The sequence below is a fragment of the Vulpes vulpes genome, chromosome 16 (genome assembly GCF_048418805.1).
Source record: "Vulpes vulpes isolate BD-2025 chromosome 16, VulVul3, whole genome shotgun sequence".
NCBI lineage: Eukaryota > Metazoa > Chordata > Mammalia > Carnivora > Canidae > Vulpes > Vulpes vulpes.
Genome location: NC_132795.1, coordinates 19,906,089 through 19,927,824, shown reverse-complemented (window position 1 = coordinate 19,927,824; position 21,736 = coordinate 19,906,089). Strand labels below are relative to the sequence as shown.

General features: G+C 47.9%; 2 protein-coding genes and 1 pseudogene across 4 annotated transcripts; all 3 read left to right on the top strand.

Annotated features, from left to right (window-relative positions):
* Window positions 1-5,219: 5,219 nt before the first annotated feature.
* Window positions 5,220-12,993, top strand: LOC112922796 (uncharacterized). Its single transcript, XM_072742830.1, has 5 exons — window positions 5,220-5,298; window positions 10,997-11,197; window positions 11,323-11,447; window positions 11,532-11,989; window positions 12,084-12,993. The coding sequence occupies exons 1-5, from the start codon at window positions 5,220-5,222 to the stop codon at window positions 12,991-12,993; spliced, it is 1,773 nt and encodes a 590-aa protein (XP_072598931.1).
* FZD7 (frizzled class receptor 7) lies at window positions 12,932-20,945 on the top strand. 3 transcript variants are annotated; one of them, XM_072742501.1, is made up of 3 exons: window positions 12,932-14,855; window positions 17,324-17,402; window positions 18,058-20,945. In XM_072742501.1, exons 1-2 carry the CDS (start codon window positions 13,137-13,139, stop codon window positions 17,378-17,380), a joined length of 1,776 nt encoding a protein of 591 aa, XP_072598602.1. In that variant the 5' UTR covers window positions 12,932-13,136; the 3' UTR covers window positions 17,381-17,402; window positions 18,058-20,945. The 3 variants fall into 3 exon arrangements, with proteins under 3 accessions (XP_072598602.1, XP_072598603.1, XP_025858237.2); XM_072742502.1 differs by having other exon boundaries at window positions 17,330-17,402; window positions 18,058-18,193; XM_026002452.2 differs by lacking the exon at window positions 17,324-17,402.
* Window positions 19,662-20,108, top strand: LOC140595965 (cofilin-1 pseudogene; annotated as a pseudogene).
* Window positions 20,946-21,736: the final 791 nt, after the last annotated feature.

Below are 21,736 nucleotides of genomic sequence, written 5' to 3'. Positions count from 1 at the left end.
CTGCAGTGCCTCTAGTTCTTGAGCCAGACGACCTGGGTTCAAACCTCAGCCTAAAACCTACTAGCTCTATGGTGTTGGGCAAGTTTTTTAGCCTCTCTAAAAAAATGCAGATAAAAACACATTAGTCTTTCTAGGCAATTGTGAGAGGTTTTTCGTTTGGGTTTGTTTTGTGTTTATCAAAAGAATCTGTAGTTTCTGAACAGTAAGATAGTGTTCTAAGCCCTTGTGTGCTCAAAGCTCTTCCTGATTTATAGACATGATAAAGAGAGGCCACCACTTACCAGCAACTACAACATAAAACAGAATTTTGTAATTGCTATTTTACATACATACATAAACACAAATGTTAGTGTTGAAGCTTTTAGAAATTGTGATGAGGAAAATTCTCTTAAACCAACAAGTTGAGCTGTATAGGGTAAAGAAACAATAACTCATTTATTCAGCAGGTATTTATTATGCACCCAGCTAGTGCAAAGCTTCTTGGGAAATGCCAGGATGGCTTAAAAAACAACTACTGCCTGCTGGGGGCTGGCCAGGTAGCAAATAATTGTTTCTGACCCCTCCACTTACAAAAATGGACAGAGTTCCACAGGCTCTGAAAATTTTAAGTGCTCTGTAGGGCATTTTGCATTGGTTTGTATCCACATGAAATGGGCAATAATATAAAATAATAATATAAACACGGTAGGAAATGAATCACCTAATTTTCTCCCTATTTTCCATTAGAAGTTCAGTATTTCTGAAGACTGATGAACTCTATGTGCATTTTGCCTAGGAATGAAAAATAACTTTTTATTTCATTTGTACTTAGCACAGTTCTTGGTTCTGAAAGCCCGATGCCTAAAAAGGACATTGGTAGGAATAAACATGAGATGCCCAAAATATCTCTTTCCTATGGGTTGTAGACATCCAGATTTGGAAAAGAAAGCTTTCCCTTCAGTAGCTCCTGTAGTCTGTAGCAACTGTCAAATATCCATTTCTCTTGCTTATTATTTTTTAAAAGATTTTATTTATTTATTTGAGAAAGAGAGCATGCTCACAGGAGGCAGGGGAGGAGCAGAGGGAGAGACTCTCAAGCTGACTGCACTGAGCAAGGACCCTGATCAGAGCTCAATCCCACGACCCTAGCCATAACCAAGAGTCAGACACTTAACCAGCTGAGCCTCCCAGGCGCCCCTCCAGCATATTAATTCATTGGAAATATGCAGACAGAAACATGACTTTCCCTGGCCCTGCCATTTCTACAATATTTTCATTCTCAACTTAGCATAGTTGGACGCTAGTAGCTTTCTGAGAAACCAGAAGTTTCAGCACCCATGTCTGCCTAGACCAAATTGTCTTTTTAAAGCACAAAGAACAGTAATAATTACCCTTTATTGAGCATTTACAACATTCTAGGTACTAAGTTCATTGTATTATCTCATTTGTACTTCACAATCCTATGAGGTGGGTGCTAGTATTATTACCATTTTACAGATGAGAAAACTGTGGCCCAGAAAAGGAACTTGTCTGAAGCCACCTAACAAGGATTCAAATCCATAAAACCTGTGCTCTCAACCATTGCTATCAGACTGCATCTCCAAAGAAAGGGGAGAGGAGTTCCCACTATAAAAACAAGAGCTTTCCAAACAGTTAATGGAAAAATGACTTTGTCACTCCCCACAGACTGAGAAAGGTGAGATGGCTACCTGGGGACACCCACTATCCCATGGAGGTCTGTCCTGGCCTTGGGATGTTCTCCTTGACAGCTGGCTATAGCAGAGGAGGGAGATAGAAACTCATAGAGCCTTCCATAGAAAGCACAAGATCACCCCGTCTGTTTGCTCTCGGAGGGCTTTCTCCAGACCAGACATACTTAGGTGTTTAGGAGACTCACGCTCTTAGTGGTAGACTCAACTTCCCTCTTCTTCTTTCCTTCCCACAAGCTTTTGTTTTCTCCAAAGCGAGAACTGAGTTCCAAAGGCCTGTTCTTTTATTCATTATCTGTGTAATTTTGAACCTGTCTATACCTTGGTTCTCCATCTGCAAAAATGGGTCCAATAAATAGTAGCTACTCAAAGGGCTGTTGTGAGAATAAAGATTCAAGGAGATGGTGCGGGTCAAGTTCTTAGCACAGTGCCTGGCCACGGCAAGCACTCAATAAATGCGAACTGTTAACAAAAATAGCAATGATACAACTAATACCAGATGTTGGAGTCAGACAGCTGGCTTTCTCTTCACTGTTCAACTGGAATTTAAGTCAGGATATCATCAGCCCTGGGTGCTAAGACACAGCAAGACCAATATGGTCCTCCGAACCAAAGCCTTAAGGTAGTGGGTAATCTCTGAGCTCCAAGGACCAGCTTTATAAATTTAAGGCTAGGGGAAGAGGAGGAGTGAAGTTTCACAGGTAAACCAAAGCCCCTTTTGCTAGGGTGAGAAGTCTGTCGCCTATTTTGTTTATCTCTTCTCTAAATGTTTCCTCTCCCGCCTCCTGGGATGTCTTCAAAACTGCTCCGTTTTGGTAGCAGCTCTTTACAAGTCTGCTGGAGGCCACAGGAACAGGCCGACCGCCCTTTCCCCAGCTCAAACAGCCAGCGGGAGCAGCCCCACGGCCCTCCCCCTGCCGAGGTTCCTGCAACCCCCCTTTCAGTGGCTTCCTGACCAGGCACAGCTGGGGAGGGAGGGTCAGCTCTGGCTGTGGCTCCAGAGCAGGGCAGCGGCACTCACCTGCTTCCTGTAGATCGCCCGGGGCCCAGTCAACCCACCTTGCCTCGCAGGTCCCTCTCATTTTTCACTCCAGAGCTCACACAAGCCCGTTTCCAGAGTGAGGTGAGCAGGAAGCAGAGATAAATAAATAAACTGATAAATAAAGTGGCCCCATTCTGTGCAAAGCTCTTGGCTAAAGCTCACCTCTAGGAACCAAAAATGTGGATCCTCATTCCAGTTCTTTCTGTGAACTCTTGGACAATTCAATCCACCATCTTGGGCTTCGGTACTCTCATCTGAAAAATGAAGGAAAAGAATTACCTCTGATGTACCTTTCTGAAAAATCCCCCAAACCATTCTTCAACTCGGCCCCTCCTTTTTCATGACAGGGCTGGCTCCCAGGTCAGGGCCCAAGTCCCATTATAAGTTTGAGACACACTCAAGGTCACCACACAAAGCCAGATTCGTTTGTTCAACAAGACTATAGAAGTTCCATAACAGCAGGGACACAGTATACTCCCAACACCCTGCCCAGCACCTGCCACATGGTAATCTCTAAAGATAAATAAATAAATAAATAAATAAATAAATAAATAAATAAATAAATAAATAAATGCCATGTGGTTTTATTTCATCCTTTTCAACCTAAAATGTACCTTATTCATTCGTGCACTCAGCCACTTACGGAGACCCACCGTGCCTAGCATGCATCTCACCGCAGTGTCCTGGGGATTTGAATAAACTTCTGTGACTACTTATAAACAACACAACGACTAAGGAGGCAGAACTAAAAGCAAGGAGAAATTCATCAATATATTAACGAGTTAGCTAAGAAAGAAAGGACTTCTCTGTTCCCATCCCAGAGACTTCTGATAGCCAGCATTCTAATAACAGTTGCTTTAACCAGCTTCACACTTTCAAAGCCAAAATTAACACCGTACAATGAAAGGCCCCAAATAAATTCAGAAGGTAAGACCTGAGCTAAGGAGGGCCTTCTGTTTCCTAGAGAAGAAGAAACACCTAAAGCCCTCTAGTCTCAAGCCAGCTCCCCTGCCCTCTCCTAACCACCTCATCATCCTGCCACCTCCCTTGGGGACCCCGCCAGGTGGCTCGGGCCCAGCTGAGCCTCCTCCCTCAGGTGAAGCCATTCTCAAATTAAATCACAAAGAGGGAGCAGCCAGTCTGCAATGATCTGTGTTTATTTAGTAAATGGGTTGATTGCCCTCATTTGTGGAGATTAAGAGTTAATTTCCCAACGCAAAGAGAACAGATTTCTCGAAGGGCAGCCCCAGATAATTAAGAGGAAAAAAAACACAAAAATTCAAATACCCCCACCCCCAATCCCGCCCCTTCCCACCCACTTTTGGCCTCTCCTTGGCCTCTGCAGCCAGGTAGCCACAGGCCCCCGTTTCACTGAAGTTCTGACTGGGGAGAGGAGGATTTGGTAAACAAAGGCTTAGGAATTCTTTAGACTCCTTTTAAACTGACATCTGGCAAATTCTCTGGCAAATTTGAGATCACATAACAAGTTTCTCTACCCCACCCCACCCCCACCCCCTCCCTGGCTTTGAAAGGCAAATGTTTTGAGGTTTGTGTCCTGTCCCCTCACAAAGTTTTTAATCAAGTGGAGTCAAACCACTTTGTCTACACCTTAATTGAAGAGCCTGGCTCTAGAGGTTAAAGTACTGTTTTACAATAACGAGAAGGAGGCAGGAGAGGGAGACGGGACTAAGTGGAAATGTGAAAGGGAAGAAAAGCCATGGGCAAGTGGCCCTTAAGGGCACACTCAGTGTACAGCACGCCTGGCCTTCTTCCCGGCACCCATTGGACACAGTGCACAGATAGCAAGCCATGAGCTTCCACTGGGCCAGTCCCCGGGAACTGGGGTGAGACTGGCTCAGCTTTGCTGGGTAACTTCCACATAACACATGAAAATGCCCCTACTGTGGGAAATCTCAATCCAGGTGAGGAACCCCCAAATAGAACCAGCCATTAGACCTCAGAGTGGGCCCAGCTTCCTCACTTCACTGATGAAGAAACGGGCCCAGAGAGGTAAACCAACTTGCCTGAGGCCAAGGGGCTCATGCCAGGACCAAGATCCTCAGAATTCTTCTCATTTCCCTGGCTGTACCTGGGCCCTTTCCTCTGCTGGATCCTGAATAGAGATATGCACTACATCCATCTCAAGACAAACTTTGATACACTTCGAAAGACAGTTAAATGACTTCATAGATAATTCCTACATTAGAGCAACTCCGTGTCAACTACAGTCCTAGGAGGTATCCATTCAAGTTCTTTTTTTTTGTTTTTAAGATTTTATTTATTTATTCATGGGAGACACAGGGAGAGAGGAAAAGACAAAGGCAGGAGAAGCAGGTTCCTTGCAGAGATCCCGATGGCAGGACTCGATCCCAGGACCCTGGGATCATGAGGCAGGTGCTCAACCACTGAGCTACCCAGGTGTCCCCTTTTAAATTCTTTATCCAGAAAAAAAATAATAAATAAATTCTTTATCCAGGCCATTGAGCAAGATGACAGTGGCTGCAACACTGTCATTAGCCAACCCTGAATGGATAGATCCCTGGAATGGGCTGGCGGTGGTCCTTGGAGGTCAGCCTTCTGCTGCTGTGGGCCCATCCCCCAGGATGAAGTCAGAAGAGCTTTCATCCTTTCCCAGGCACCAGAAACGAGAGTTAGTGAGACTCTCTCCAGTTATTAGGAATAAACAAGGAGTCAGGTGGCTTCGCTAATGGTGATGGTAGGCTTCTAAGGCAAGGAGCTAGGAAACGGCTCCTGCAACCTAGTCTCCTTGTCTTCTCCTTTGGAAATGGGTTCTTTCTCCTCTTCCTTCCTTTCTGCCATAGTCTTCCACCAGGAGAACACTGCTTTCCTGCCTTTCTGTCTCCTGCTCCTGTTGCCTACCATCTAATGGCTCTCTCCATGCACTTCACTACCTCGTGGCTTTTGTTTCCTCCAAGGTTCTATTGCTTTATTTTCTGCTTGTTCTTTTCTCAATGAGTGTTTCTCCGCTTCTGCCACTATATGCTACACTTAGACTCCCCAGATGAAAGGATCTGATTGGGTACCACTCTGTACCCAGTCGGCACACCAGTTGGACGAGGTCTCATGCCAGACAACCTCATGGTTGGGTCGGATGCTTGCCTATTCCTGGCTCAATCATCTGAGGTGAGGGTTCACGTGGTACAAGGTACAAGGATGGCAATGTCAGTCTGAGGAAATGCTGTGGATGAACTGTGGGAGTAGCAGTTGCTACATTTTAGAATTGCCACCATGAACTTCTTAACTTCTTGAGGCTCATGAATAAAGTCCCAGGCCCAACATCACATCATCCAACTACTTCTGTCTCTCTCTTATATCTCTCACACACACCTCACATACCCCATCTTCCCTTATGCTTCTCATTATTTCATCCTTCAGTTCAAAACACAATCAGGTAAAGTGAGAACTTTACAACAGACCAGAGATTTTCTATAAGGAAGGCATCAGTGGCACAGTACACTGCTTTGGAATACAAGTCTGGGTCAGTGGTTCTCAAACCTGCCTAATCTAAAAAAAAAAAAAAATCACTTAGTGAGCTTTTAAAACTTAAACCCCCAAATCATGATTTGGAGGTCATGACTATTGTGAGTCTTGTTTCTGCAGCTTCTCCTCCTTCTGCTCTGCTGACTTGGCCTGCCAAGATGCTCTGATGGGAAGGGCCTGACCCACCGACCATAGTAAACAGAAACAGTGCCCCCACATCTCCTAATCTAGTTCCCTACTGGCTCTAGTTTCAGCAATGGAAATTAAACTGTCCCTTGAAAAATCAGAAAAAAAAATAGTAAACATTACCAAGTGGTTTTTGAAAACTGTAGAGGTATAATACTCAGCGGGGATCATAACCAATCTGGGCTTGATACCTCAAGTCCAGAAATTCTGGGGCTCCTCTAATTTTTGGAAGGGCTTTAAAAAAAAGATTTTATTTATTTATTCACGAGAGACACACACACACACACACACACACAGAGGCAGAGACACAGGCAGAGGGAGAAGCAGGCTCCATGCAGGGAGCCCGACGTGGGACTTGATCCCAGATCTCCAGGATCACGCACTGGGCCAAAGGCGGCACTAAACCGCTGAGCCACTCGGGCTGCCCTGGAAGGGCTTTTGCTAAGACATATAAAAGGACAAAAATTAGTGATGTTTACCAAGAAGACATCAAGTAGCAGTTCAGTGCAAAGCGAAAAATGTTATATAAATCTAGGTTTTAGTCCAGACTTTGCTACTATAAAAAGGAACTGGTACCTAGAAACTTGAAGAATTGTTACAAAATTAGAAATATTGTACCTAAAGCACCTGGTACTTTACAAATGACAATCATTCTACTAAAAATACAACGATTTTAATGCTCAAAATAACCTGAAGAGAATAAGTTCTATAAACCCAGTGGTGTGCTAAAGCCAGCTCTGCAGGACTTGTGAGAGCTGATTACCTGCATCTTTTCCAAAATCCAAGTTTAGTAACATAACGTTGGCTTGAAATAAGCCACAGTAGCAGTATTTACACCATGGAAATTGGCAAATGTACAGATCAGGGCTTTTTTCTTAGAGAGCTGGTCTTTAAACATTTACCAGCATACTGCTGAAAAAAAAAAAAATCATGACTTTAGCAAAGAGCCAGAGCCCCAAAATATGCACTGAACTTGGTCTTTTGTTTCTATGATTTGCATCCATATAACCAAACTAGGAGTCTGTCTTCAGGAATTTTTGCCCACAGATCACAAAGCACTGCATAATATCTCACTAATTCTCCCAGCACACAAGGGAGCAAGAGAGGTTAAGTGACTTGCAGAGGAAATCAATGGTGGAAAGCACAACTTCACCAGTCTGTGCTACCCACCTCTGCCAGCCTTCCTACCCGTCAGTACTGGGCAGACTGGCATTAAACGCATAGGTAGCAGTTACTAACAGTGCTTCATCTCATAACCCAAATAGCCAAAGTCTTGTTCTAGAGACGATGATCCAAATGTTCTGTCCTTGACTACAGATTTGACTCCCCAAAATGGCCCACCCTTTCCACCTGGAGGTTTCTCCTCAGGATTGCTGATGGTCGTTCATTAATCAACTTCCTCCACATTCTTTCTTCCTCAAGTCCAATGGCATGTATTTGAAAAAATGGCTGGCCACATTTAGGTTTCTGTTGGAACAGATGCAAATGGCATCATAACCAATCAACATGCATTTTTTAAAAAGATTTTATTTATTTATTCATGAGAGACACAGAGAGAGAGAGAGGCAGAGACACAGGCAGAAGGAGAAGCAGGCTCCATGCAGGGAGCCCAACATGGGACTAGATCCCCAGGGTCTCCAGGATCAGGCCCTGGGCCGAAGGTGGCGCTAAACCGCTGAGCCACCCAGGCTGCCCTCAACATGCGTTTTTATTTGTGACCTTCTCTGGACTCCCCAAGGGCAGGGACCCAAGAATTGTTTCTCTCTGTGACCTCATCTCCATAATAGTTTAGGAATAAATGAATAACCTTTATGATAAACTGTCTCTAAAATGGATCCTAGTGATCCTCACCCTCCAAAGGGTTTTCATGCCATAGAGTAATCCCTGCTACTCCTTGAGTGTGGGTAGACCTAGTGAATCGCTTCTAATGAATAGAATATGGCAAAAATGACCGGACGTCACTTCCAAGATTACACGAAGACTGTGACTTGATTGCCGTCTTCTGTGTTTTCTGTCTCTCTCTCTCTCAGCATTTGCTTTTGGGGAGCAAGGTGCCACTTTATAAGCGGCCTTAGGAGAGGCCCACAAGGCAAGGAACTGACGTCTTTGGCCAACAGCTAGTGAGAACCTGAGGACTGCCAACAGCCATGTGATGACCTTGAAAACAGATACTGTGAGATCTGCCAATAGCCACATGAGTGAGTTTGGAAGTGGATCCTCCTCCACTCAAACTCTGAGATAACTGCAGCCCCAACCAATACCCTGGTCACGGTTTGCTGAGCAACCCCAAGCCAGGGGATGTAGCTAAGCCCATCCTGATTCCCAAGGTACAGAAACTATGAAATATTAAACGTCTGTTGTTTTAAGCTGCTAAATTTGGGGGGTAATTTGTTATACAACATAGATAACTAATGCGACCCTCAAGCATCAAGAGAAATGATCAAACAGATTGAACGATATAAATCACCTCTACTGGGTGGGGCCTAGCACACCTATCAGGACTTCAGCATGGCTGCCCTCTTATTCAATCTAAACATCTCTAACTTTCATTACAGTTGGAAGTCAGCTTAGGGATAACAATGTTCCCATTCTGGGAATGATCCAACACCCCAAACTAAAATGAAAGGAACTCAATGGCAACTTGGCAACTTGAAATTCCAAGTCCTTAATGTTATAAAGTCAAAAATTGTCTGGTAAAAGAAAGGCCAAAAAGGAAGTATATGTTAAAAGCTGCCCTTTCTGGTCTCACATGAGTAATTCTTGCAGCTGGAGTTCACTACAACCACAGGGTTGTGGTACCACGAAGGTGGCCATTTTCAAATCTGGCCTGACATCAGAATGTAATTCAACTAGATAAACCTGGGACTTGGCCAAAATAAGTAGCATTTACATAACTGGAGCCAATGAATACCATCACTTTTCTATGAGACCATATGACTATGATGTGAAGAAATAAAAGCCTTTGTTGTTTTAAAGGGCAGGGACAATTGGAAGTTTTGCAGCAGACAGTTACAAAATTTTCCACCCTTAGCTCTCCAAAGAAGATACCAGTTAGTGGCTTTGGGAGTTGGGTGTGGAAAGAATTGCTTGGAAAAGAAAATTAAATTGATCCTGGACAGAATGTGAACCAACATTACTACATTTATCATAGAGTCTAAAATAGGCTATTTAGCCCCCTACATTGTGAACTTGCTTTTCTGATCTACTTCCTTTTATTACTTAGCTCCTTGAAATCATAGAATTCTGTATCGGGCAAGGCACAGAAGGCTACCACACCCCTCTCACAAACAGCGAATTCTTATTTTTCAGAATAATTTTTGAGTGGGTTTTTAAAAATCACTTTAGAAAACAAAATACTCCAAAAATTAGTCTTTGCTTTTATGCTTTTTGCACTTGTCTGCTTACAGTGCTCTAGGACTCAGGATTCACATCGGTGATACTTTTCATCTGGGATAGGTTTTCTGCATCTTATGTAGACTGTAGACTATTTTTTTTATTTCATTCATCTCTTGTATTTTCTTAAAGGGTTCTCATTTTTTCTTTTTAATTATCCCTATTACCTATCATCAGGGAGCTGTCTGGGGCTATAATATGGGGAGTAAAAGCTCATCAACTAAACTGGTTTTAGCTGTATTTGAGACAGTATTTTATCCTGTCAGTTTTCATTTTATTTGATGACAGTGCTTGCAATTTCTCCCTCAATAAGCAAAGATGACTTAGATCAGTGGCCTGATGAATAAGCATGAAAATTTGATTTAGAAAAGGAGGATATCCAGAAGCTCACAGAGAGAAAAAAGGATTTCCAACCCCCTACCACAAACACTTTAAATGACAAAGCAAAGCAGCAGCATTGTCTTTAAACAACATCTTTCAAGGCAGTATCAATGCTTCCCAATGTTAGGTAGTAAGAATAATAATTTAGAAAGAAAAAGAGACGCCTTTAAATATATATAGGGAAGGAATAAAATATTTTTAAAGTAAGTAAATGTCATTAATCCTTTGTATTAACTTGGGGCAGATAACCCGAAAGAAAACAAATAAGATCCTGGGTGTGAGGGGGTAAACTGATGCTTGGGAAGAAAAAAAAAGGGGGGGGGGATTCCTGGGTAGAGCAGCGGATGGAGAATCTGAGCTGTCTGACACCCTACCTTGGCCCAAATGATTCCGCTCTCCAGATCCATTAACAAGAGCGGGAAAGGACAAAGAACTGTGAAGTGGTAGGTAAGATGCTCAGTAAACTTCAGTAATAGAAAATAAAGAAAAACAGAGGAAGCCAAAGTCTCCAACGGAAGGGAACCCAATGAATTGTCTTACATTTCAGAACCTGTTTTTTCTTGCTGGAAAAGCAGCTCACCCGAGTCAGCAAAAGCAGCAACTTTTACAAACACGCAACCAGATCAGAAATCTCACAGGGTCCAGCGCCTGGAACTGAGGCTGGCAGAAGGAAGGGCTCAGCCAGGAGTAACGTTTTCTTAAGCATAGTATAGGGTGTGCATGTGTGTGCGCGTGTGTGTGCATGTGCGTGTGTGCACGTGCGCGTGTGCATGTGCGCATATGTGTGTTTGCATGTGTGTATCAGAGACAGTGAGAGACGGATTTAGCCTTTCTCAAACTGTCACTTTCCTGCATGGGAATTCGCGATACTCCCTGCTTCCCGGAGAGGGGAGAGCCCCCCCACCCCCGGTGAATTCTGACCTCTCCCGGAGTAACCGGGGAGCTCACGGCAGCGCCCAGTGCCGCGAGCAAGACGGAGGATTTGACCGGGAACAAAAGACCGCTAGCCCGTCAGAAAACGCCACTGGAGCACACGGGTAACCTCTCTTTGTGTTCTGAAAACTCCTTAATTAGCAAGTGCCCTGGTTTCTAACACGCATTAAAACTCCTCTCCGCGCGTCTCAACTACAGGATCAGGTCGCTGCTGCTGCAGCGCAGAGGGGACCCCGGGTGGCCACGCGCCCGAGATCCAGGGAAAGCTCCGCAGTCCTAGACGCGCTTCAAGCCGTCCTGTGTGCCCGGGCGTTCGGTCTCAGGTACTTTAAAATCATCCCTCCCCGCGTCCCCCCGCCAACCCCTAGTTTTCCTGGGACTGCTCTAAAGCCACAGCAGATTGCTAGGCTCCGGGCCGCGCGCGCGGGCGGGGCGGCTGGGGGCCCCGGGTCCCCGAGCCCCCTCGGAGGGGTCTGCACTTCCTCCCGCCTTGGTCGGCCCCCTCCTCCCGACTCCAGTCTCTGGGACGCGGGGCCCCTCCTCCCTCCTGCTGCCGGGAGAGGGGGTGCGAGGGATTGTGGCCTCACGTGGTCTGTTTGGGTCTGGGGAGAAAAGGGCGACCTGGGAGGCGCACCCTTCTCGCTCGGTACCGAAGCCCGCACTTAGGGTCCAGCTGCCCCCAAAGCGCCCTGCCAATCCCAGCGCTGCCGGCCCGGGCAGGGCCACCGGGACTCCGGGTCACGTCCCTCTGCGCTGTTCCCCGCGGCTCCCAGGAAAGCCTCCCTCGCTGCGCCCTCCAGCTCGGGACGAGTGTTTTAGCGGACCCGGAAGAGGAACACATCTTTATAAGCCAATTCCCTTTCTGGTGCGTTTTACCCCCCACCCCCCACCCCTCGAGCGAATTCACCGTAAAAGTTTTTCTGAACTATTCCGTCCCGGCCCCCTGCCCCTCCCCTCAGGAATCCGCCCAGAGCGCTGCAGGCCCCGCCCCCCGGGCCTCCCTCGCCCCGCCCTCCAGACTTCCACCCAATCCGGAGGCCGCCACACGGAAAACAAAGGCTGCCATTGGGCCGCCCTGGAGCCCGAGGGCCCGCCCCCGGCGTGGTTTGTGAATGGGGGGAGGGGAGGGGGCGGGGCGGCCCGGAGCCCCGCGAGCCCGACGCTTCTTCTGGCGAGTTGCGCGACTCCGAGGCGTTACTCTGCGCTCCCTCCCGGCGGGCGGCGGCGGCGGCGGCGGCGGCGGCGGCGGCGGGCGGGCGCCGGGACACTCGGGCCGGGGCTTCGCGAGGCTGGAGAGGCCAGGCCCAGGCCGCGGGCAGCGGGCCCTCGCGGCTTCGGACGCAGTGCGACTGGATTTCCAAAAAGAACTCGCTGAGCTCTTGGCTGCAAAGCGCCGATCGGACTCGGAGCGAGGATCGCCCGCTTGGCAGAAACTTGGGGGCCGAGCTCTCGGGGCTGGAGAAGGAGCGGGGGAGTAGGAAAGGCGGCGGCGGCGGCGGCGGCGGCGGCGGCGAGCAGAGCCTCGAGGCGAGGAGGCGGAGCAGCACCGCCTCGGCGGCGGCCTCGGCTCGCGGGCGGCGGCGCCGGCTCTCGCCCGCCGGGGGCCGGACTCGGCGTGGGGGCGCGTGCGTTGCCGTGCGCCGTGGGCCGGCCGACTTTGGGCAAACTTTGAAGGGTAACCCGAGACGCTTGTTGCTCCTCGCCGCGGAGAACGCCGCACCGTTACGTCGCAGCGGGAGAAGGCGGCGGCCCCCGTCCGCGCCCCCGGCCCGGGCCGACGAGTCCGGGGCTCCCGGCGGCCGCCCGGCTGCTGGGCGGAGACGGCGGCGGCGCCCCCGCGGCGCGGGCACCCGGGCTGCAGCGCCCTGAGCTCCGCGCCGCCCACGCCCCGGCCGCGGCGCCGGGAGGACTCTCATGCGCCGGGCGCGGCCGCGCCTCCCCGGATCCAAGCCTCTCGCGGCCGCGTCGTCGCGCTGCTCCGGCTGAGAGCGCCGCCGCACCCGTGGCCGGCGATGCGGGGCCCCGGCGCGGCCGCGGCGCGCTCGCCCCTGGGCCTGTGCACCCTGGCGCTTGCGCTGCTGGGCGCGCTGCCCGCCGGCGCCGGGGCGCAGCCGTACCACGGCGAGAAGGGCATCTCGGTGCCGGACCACGGCTTCTGCCAGCCCATCTCCATCCCGCTGTGCACGGACATTGCCTACAACCAGACCATCCTGCCCAACCTGCTGGGCCACACGAACCAGGAGGACGCGGGCCTCGAGGTGCACCAGTTCTACCCGCTGGTGAAGGTGCAGTGTTCTCCCGAGCTGCGCTTCTTCCTGTGCTCCATGTACGCGCCCGTGTGCACCGTGCTGGACCAGGCCATCCCGCCGTGCCGCTCCCTGTGCGAGCGTGCCCGCCAGGGCTGCGAGGCGCTCATGAACAAGTTCGGCTTCCAGTGGCCCGAGCGGCTGCGCTGTGAGAACTTCCCCGTGCACGGCGCCGGCGAGATCTGCGTGGGCCAGAACACGTCCGACGGCTCGGGGGGCGCGGGCGGCGGCCCCACGGCCTACCCCACTGCGCCCTACATGCCGGACCTGCCCTTCACCGCCCTGCCCCCGGGGGCAGCTGACGGCAGGGGCCGCGCCGCCTTCCCGTTCTCGTGCCCCCGCCAGCTCAAGGTGCCCCCCTACCTGGGCTACCGCTTCCTGGGCGAGCGCGACTGCGGCGCCCCGTGCGAGCCGGGCCGAGCCAACGGCCTGATGTACTTTAAGGAGGAGGAGAGGCGCTTCGCCCGTCTCTGGGTGGGCGTGTGGTCGGTGCTGTGCTGCGCCTCGACGCTCTTCACCGTGCTCACCTACTTGGTGGACATGCGGCGCTTCAGCTACCCCGAGCGGCCCATCATCTTTCTGTCGGGCTGCTACTTCATGGTGGCCGTGGCGCACGTGGCCGGCTTCCTGCTGGAGGACCGCGCCGTGTGCGTGGAGCGCTTCTCAGACGACGGCTACCGCACGGTGGCGCAGGGCACCAAGAAGGAGGGCTGCACTATCCTCTTCATGGTGCTGTACTTCTTCGGCATGGCCAGCTCCATCTGGTGGGTCATCCTGTCGCTCACCTGGTTCCTGGCAGCCGGCATGAAGTGGGGCCATGAGGCCATCGAAGCCAACTCGCAGTACTTCCACCTGGCCGCGTGGGCTGTGCCCGCTGTCAAGACCATCACCATCCTGGCCATGGGCCAGGTGGACGGGGACTTGCTCAGCGGGGTGTGCTACGTGGGCCTGTCCAGCGTGGATGCGCTGCGGGGCTTCGTGCTGGCGCCCCTGTTCGTCTACCTCTTCATTGGCACGTCCTTCCTGCTGGCCGGCTTCGTGTCCCTCTTCCGTATCCGCACCATCATGAAGCACGACGGAACCAAGACCGAGAAGCTGGAGAAGCTCATGGTGCGCATCGGCGTCTTCAGCGTGCTCTACACGGTGCCAGCCACCATCGTCCTGGCCTGCTACTTCTATGAGCAGGCCTTCCGCGAACACTGGGAGCGCACCTGGCTCCTGCAGACGTGCAAGAGCTACGCGGTGCCCTGCCCGCCTGGCCATTTCCCGCCCATGAGCCCCGACTTCACTGTCTTCATGATCAAGTACCTGATGACCATGATCGTGGGCATCACCACCGGCTTCTGGATCTGGTCCGGCAAGACTCTGCAGTCTTGGCGCCGCTTCTACCACAGACTCAGCCACAGCAGCAAGGGGGAGACTGCGGTATGAGCCCCGGCCCCTCCCCCACCCTCCCTTCCCCCATCCCCAAGCAGGGGGAGAGACGCGGGAAGGAGAGAACTGTTGAGGGGGGTGGGGTTCTGGAACCTGCACACCCCCTGCCCCCTTCCAATGAGAAGTGACCTGGAAGAGAGATGATAGTTGTAGATTTGGGGCGAGGAGTGGGTTTGGAAAAGGAGGCCTGGGTGGAAAGACGGTTTGGATGAAAAGACTTATGGCAAAGACTTGCAGAAAGAGGATGAGGATGATGATGGTGATGATGGTAAGGCTGATGTTAATAATCACGCCCGGTGCGGGGCCAACCTGGGCCTATCGAGATTGAGCCCAGCAAAGATGGCTCTGAGTTCTTCCTGGCCCCGGGGCTGAACTGAGACTGAGCGATTCCCCTGCTGCAAGACAAGTGGCCTGTCCTCACTCCTGTGAGGCCCGGGTGAAAGGTACAGCTCTGTCTGCGGCGGCGGCTTTGTTGGGAAAAGGGAGGACTCCCTGTGGTGTCCTTGTCAAGCGGTGGTCAAACCATAATCTCTTTTCACTGGGGCCAAACTGGAGCCCAGATGGGTTAATTTCCAGGGTCAGACATTACAGTCTCTCCTCCCCTGGCCCCTCCCGCCTGTTTTTCCTCTCCTACTCCTTTCAAGTCTTGTAAAATAAGCATTTGGAGGTCTTGGGAGGCCCGCCTCCTAGGATCCTAATGTGAGGATGCGAAAGAAATGAAGATAAACATTTAGAGATGAGGCAAAGGAGATGAGTAGTAGGTATTTCTGCTTTTTTATTTTTTGAGGAAGGCAGAAGGAAGAAGGTGTTTTATTTGGTTTAATACCCTGAAAAGAAGTGATGACTTGTTGCTTTTCAAAACAGGAGTGCATTTTCCCCCTTGTCTTTGTTGTAAGAGACAAAAGAGGAAACAAAAGTGTCTCCCCTGTGGAAAGGCATAACTGTGAAGACAGCAACTTTTATAGGCAAAGTAGCACAAGTCAGAGGTTTCCCTTTGGATGTTAATTTGGCTGAGATAAACATTCCTTTTTAAGGAAAAGTAAATGGCACCGTGCTTCCATACCCCAGTCAGAGGTTCTGACTTGGCTAAAGGAAATGCAGGGGGTTTTGTTGTATTTGTTTTAAATAAATTTAACTCAGAATACACAATCCTATCTACAGGCTCTGTTCAGATGTTCAGGGAAATCTCTCCCTTTATTATTATTTTTTTCTTCCTATAAACCTGCCTTTAGGTTTTCTATTTTCTTCTGATTTGAATCCTTCAAGATAAAAGGAAAAGCATAATGCCCTCAGCCTCCATAGTAAAGAAGTTAAATTTTTTAAAAAGTAAAGAACCATTTTGTCCTGTTTTCTTAGTTCCATAAATCCGTTTATAAAACATCATGTGTATGCTGACCCTGTCTTTGTGTGGCTGGGTGGGGAGGTGACCTGCAGAAACGGTCGTGAATGAAGGGGACAGTTCAAACCATGGGTCCCATTTTTAAGGAAAGTCATTAAAAGAAGGTAAACTTCAAAGTAATTCTGGAGTTCTTTGAAATGTGCTGCATGACTTAAATTTATTAATCTTAAATCATGTACTTTTTTTTCTATAATAGAACTGATTCTTTTGCATAATGCTCTAAAGCTGAGCAGAGAATCATGGGAGGTAACCTTTATTCCACCTTTGACACCACCCTCCAATCTTGCAACACTATTATATTTCTCAAAACAATTTTTAAATGCTGTTTTAAACAGTTTTTAAACCATAGAGGGTACAGTCAGGAGTACACGTTACTTTATATATGTAATGTTCAGTTGAGTGGAGCTGCTTTTTATATTAAAGTTAACATCGACCTTGTATTTCTTAAACCTCCAAAATGAGTCTCATTTGTCAGATTTGAAACGTCCACTACACAGTTTTTGGCATCTTTTGTGTTGTATCTCTTGCATGTGAAATTTGTAAAATAGAGACAAGTGCAGTATGTATATTTTGTAAATCTCCCATTTTTGTAAGAAAAATATATATTGTATTTATACATTTTTACTTTGGGTTTTTGTTTTGTTTTGCCTTTAAAAGTCTACAAGGAAGCCCCACTTTATCACATGTACAGATCACAAAATAAATTTTTTTAATACAAAGTGAATGTTTATTTAGTTTATAATTCCTATATATCTTTAAGCCAAAGAACAGAACTCTTGTGTTATGAAAAGGTATAGAGGGATACCATTGGCTCTGTCCCTCATGTAGATGTTCTATATTTGAAGTTTTCTCCTTGCCCTTTAAAATACAGTGTAATGAATGCCTTATCTGTCCTTTAATTTTTTTTTTCTGTTGCTGCTTCCTGCCTACCACCACATTACCTTTCCACACGTCCCTAAGCCTTTTCGTATCCTGCTTTGGATAACTTATGGAAGGTATAGAATAGGCATCTCGTTAAGAGAAGTGCTTATCCGATCCATGTTTTTACCACTCTTCAAAGATGCAGACCATATTTGAAAGAGGACTGGAAGATATTTTCGGTCTGCTTTTCTGGTGATGTTTTCCGTGGGAAGAATTCAGTGAGTATATTTTGTTTGTCTGTGTATGTTTCTTTTTTTAATTCTTTTTGTATTCCAATGCACCTTACCTAATTTGTTCATTCTTAAATCCTTTCGGTTCTTGTGGCTGGAAAGTCAGTAGAGGGTTCCAGTTAATAGCAAAGGCCTTTGGGATGGAGCCTTCTCAGCTGTAGGCTTCACTCTACCTTCTAGGTCAACTGAACCAGAGGTCAAGTGATTCCCCGAGGTGGCAGTGACTCAGCAGCTCCGGCAGGAATAGACTCCAGCCTGACCCCAGGATGGCCTCAAGCCACTGAAGCTATTCTTTTCTCTTTTCCGAGAGGCTAACTTTGGAATCAGATTAGACTGAGAAGCCTTCCTATCCAGCCACTTTGATATTAAACAGTCCCTCAGGGAAATGATAAAGGCATTCTAAATACTTCCAATTCCAAGCCTCACTCGCTTGCCTTTTTTTTTTTTTTCTTCCCTACTCGTTTCTCTGCTTAAATTCAGGTGCCTATTTCCTGGCTTTTCCTAACAGTTGCTTCATTCTTGGGCAGCCATCAAGACCCAGCAGCAGACTGGACACTGCTGTTTCTCCTTCCCTGCTTCAGCTCTAAGCTTCTGTACTTCTAAAGCTCAACAGAAACAGTTCTGTTTTTGTTTTAATTAACAGGCTTGCTCACATGGCTGGTGTGTTTTACAAACACACAGAAGGAAAACCAGTGACAGTCCTCACCAGGAGGAGGAAGCCACACCGCTGCACTCTGTGCAGAGCATCTTTTAAGATCCTCCTGGGTTTTGAACATCACAATGGCTGTGAGGTCATCTTAACCTGTGAAGATTTTGGCATCAAGGAAGGAAAAAAATAGCGACTTAAAGGCTCTTTAGGTTTATCCAGTTTTTGCTCATAAAGTGACACCTTTTAGGTTAAAGCATGCCTCTTTTAACACCACACTAATACCGCCTGTTAAGAATGTTTGCTTTTAGAGTAGGTCGAAGGCTCCCGATGGGGTTTTTTGCTCACAAATTAACTGCTAAAGGCACTTAGACCCTTGTGTGGGGAGAGCTGTGTGACTGCTCCTATAAATGTGTCCCCCCTCTTGTCGGAGCTGCCTCGTTCTTCAGGGTGCTCAAAGATTGAAGAGCCTTGGTCTTTGGTGAGGGAACAAAGACTGTATGAATAAATTACTACCTGCTTTTTTGTAAGCAAAGATAAAAGTGTTCAGTCTAATTCCTTTCACATTGGGGTGCGCCCTTACACAGTTGATTCTTACCTAAGAATTTTAGAAGCTCGCAGATTTTTAAAGAGACACATCTTAGCAGAAAATATGTGAGGGAGACTGTTCATGAAAGGGCATGTGTAGGGTTTAAGAAAAATATTGGCAGCAGTTTGGTGTTAATCCCTAGATAAGGAGCAGAAACACTTGTGAAAATTTTCTGTAGTTGATAAAATTATTTACACAATAATCATATGCAACACCTAATCTTTTTGAGTAGGTATGTGAGAAATCATGGCAATAAATAAATAAATGTCCTGTGGATGACATTTGCCATTAAAGATTTTTTTTTAAGTGTGCTTAATAAAAAGTAGTGATATTAGAAATTCTCTTGGTAGAACTACAGGAGTGTAGCAGCTGTAGGTTTGAGCCCTGTAATCACACTGGGAAATTCTCTTCTAACTCTCTCATCTTTAATTTCACTGAAAAGGCAGGTGGCTATTTATAGATGGTATATTTTTATATATGCATATGTGGGTGGTGCATAACAGTCTATAGGGCTCCAGGAAATCCTAGAAGGGACCACAAGCACACCAATGTGGACTTAACAATTCATAGGCCTATTCTCTTTTTCTATTACTTCACCCTTACTGGCATTAAATTGATTTCATAAACCTTGCTCCCAGTGTGTGACATTTCTTACATCTGAAACTGTATTCCTCACATTTATACAAAAATGAACTAGTTAAGAGGGCACATGAAAATGTCAAATCTTTGGTAACCACACATTGTGCCTCTTATTCTCTTCAGAAAAAAAAAGTTGAGTCACTTGTAGTTTTCTCAGTACGACAGTGGTAGAAAAAAGGAAGTTTGTCCAAGACAATGGTAGTTTACCATTAACTGATCTGCTTCAAGAAGTACTGCTGCAGATTCAGTCGGATCTGGGCAGCAGCCGCAGCGGCTCTCCTCTCCTCTGACCCTTTTTGCTATCTCCCTTTGCTTCTGGAAGCACGGCCTCTGGCGTGGCGGTTCCAATGGTGTCATCAAAGTGTTCAATGACATGAAGGTGTGTAAGTTCCCAACACCAGAGGAGGTGAAGAAGCACAAGAAGGCAGTACTTCTCTGCCTGGGCGAGGACAAGAAGAACATCATCCTCGAGGAGGGCAAGGAGATCCTGGTAGGTGATGTGGGCCAGACTGTAGACCACCCCTATGCCACCCTTGTCAAGATGCTACCAGACAAGGACTGCTATGTCCTCTATGACACAACCTATGAGACCAAGGAGAGCAAGAAGGAGGGCCTGGTGTTTATCTTCTGGGCACCTAAGTCTGCACCCCTTAAGAGCAAAATGATTTATGCCAGCTCCAAGGATGCCATCAAGAAAAAGCTGACCGGGATCAAGCATGAATTACAAGCAAACTGCTATGAAGAGGTGAAGGACCGCTGCACCCTGGCAGAGAAACTGGGGGGCAGTGCTGTCATGTCCCTGGAGGGCAAGCCTTTGTGAGCCCCCTCCAGCCCCTGCCTGGAGCATCTGGCAGCCCCAGACCTGCCCATGGGTATTGCAGGCTGCCCCCTTCCTGCCAGACCTGAGTGGCTGGGGGGATCCCAGCAGAGGGAGAGCAATCCCTTCACCCCAGTTGCCAAACAGCCCCCTCACCCCCAGGACCTTCCTCCTCCCTCTATCCCTGACGGTTCTGGCCTTCCCAAACCACTTTTGATCTTGTGATTCCTCTTGGGTTGAAGCAGACCAAGTTCCTCTCAGGCACCCCAGTTTGGAATGGCTGTATTTTTTTAAAGACACCCCAGTTCCCCACCTGTTCCTCCCTTTTCCCATGCTGCCAAATTCTAACCACAATAGTGACTCTGTATTTGTCTGTTTAGTTCTGTGTATAAATGGAATGTTGTGGAAAAAAAAAAAAACAAAAGGAAGTACTGCTCAAGCAGTAACTATATTGGAGGTGCTCTGACAGGGACTGGAGAGAAACAGATAAAAGTAAGAAAGGCAGTCCATCTGGAGTAACTGGGGACATAGTTCAGGGTGAGCATGGTGTCGCCCAAGGAGGAATAAGCAAATACTTATATTTCTAGACAGAAATTGACAAATGTCATATAGAGACCCAAGTGCTGTTTGGAATATTACTTAACATACGGTGGCTGGGCACCTGGGTGGCTCAGCGGTTGAGCTCTGTCTTTGGCTCAGGTCGCGATCCTGGGGTCCTGGGATCAATCAAGTCCTGCATCAGACTCCCTGCAGGAAGCCTGCCTCTCACTCTGCCTGTGTCTCTGCCTCTCTCACTATGTCTCTCATGAGTAAATAAATAAAGTCTTTTTTTAAAAAAAATGTGGTGGCATTTACTGTTTTTAAAAGCTGCTTTCACATTCATTATTTGACTATCCTCATAACAACCCCATGATGTATAATAATTCCTTTTTTTAAAAAAGATTTATTCATTCATGAGAAACACACACACAGAGAGAGAGAGAGAGAGAGAGGCAGAGACACAGGCAGAGGGAGAAGCAGGCTCCATGCAGGGAGCCCAACATGGGACTTGATCCCGTGTCTCCAGGATCATGCCCTGGACCAAAGGCGGCGCTAAACCGCTGAGCCACCCGGGGTGCCCTAATTATCTTTCTCCTATTTTTAAAAAAGATTTATTTATTTTAGAGAGAGAGTAAGCATGGGGGGCGGGGTGCCGAGAGGGCAAAGAATCTTTTTTTTAAATAAAAAAAATTTTTAAAGATTTATTTATTTATTTATTTGACAAAGAGAAAGAGTGTGCAAACAGAGGGAGTGGCAGGTAGAGGGAAAGAGAGAAGCAAGCTCCCATAGAGCAGGGATCCCGAATCTGGACTCGATCTCAGGACCCTGGGATCATGACCTGAGCCACTCAGGCATCCAAGGATTTTTTTTTTTTTTTAAGAGTTATTGATTTATTTGAGAGAGAGGGAGAGTGGCGGGAAGTGGTAGAGAATTCCAAACAGACTCCGAGCTCAATGTGGACCCCTACATTGGGCTCCATCTGGGGCTCCAGGTGGGACTTGATCTCACAACCTTGAGATGACGACCCTGAGTTCACAACCCTGAACTAAACCAAGAGTTGGAGTGTTAACGGACTGCACCACCCAAGGGAG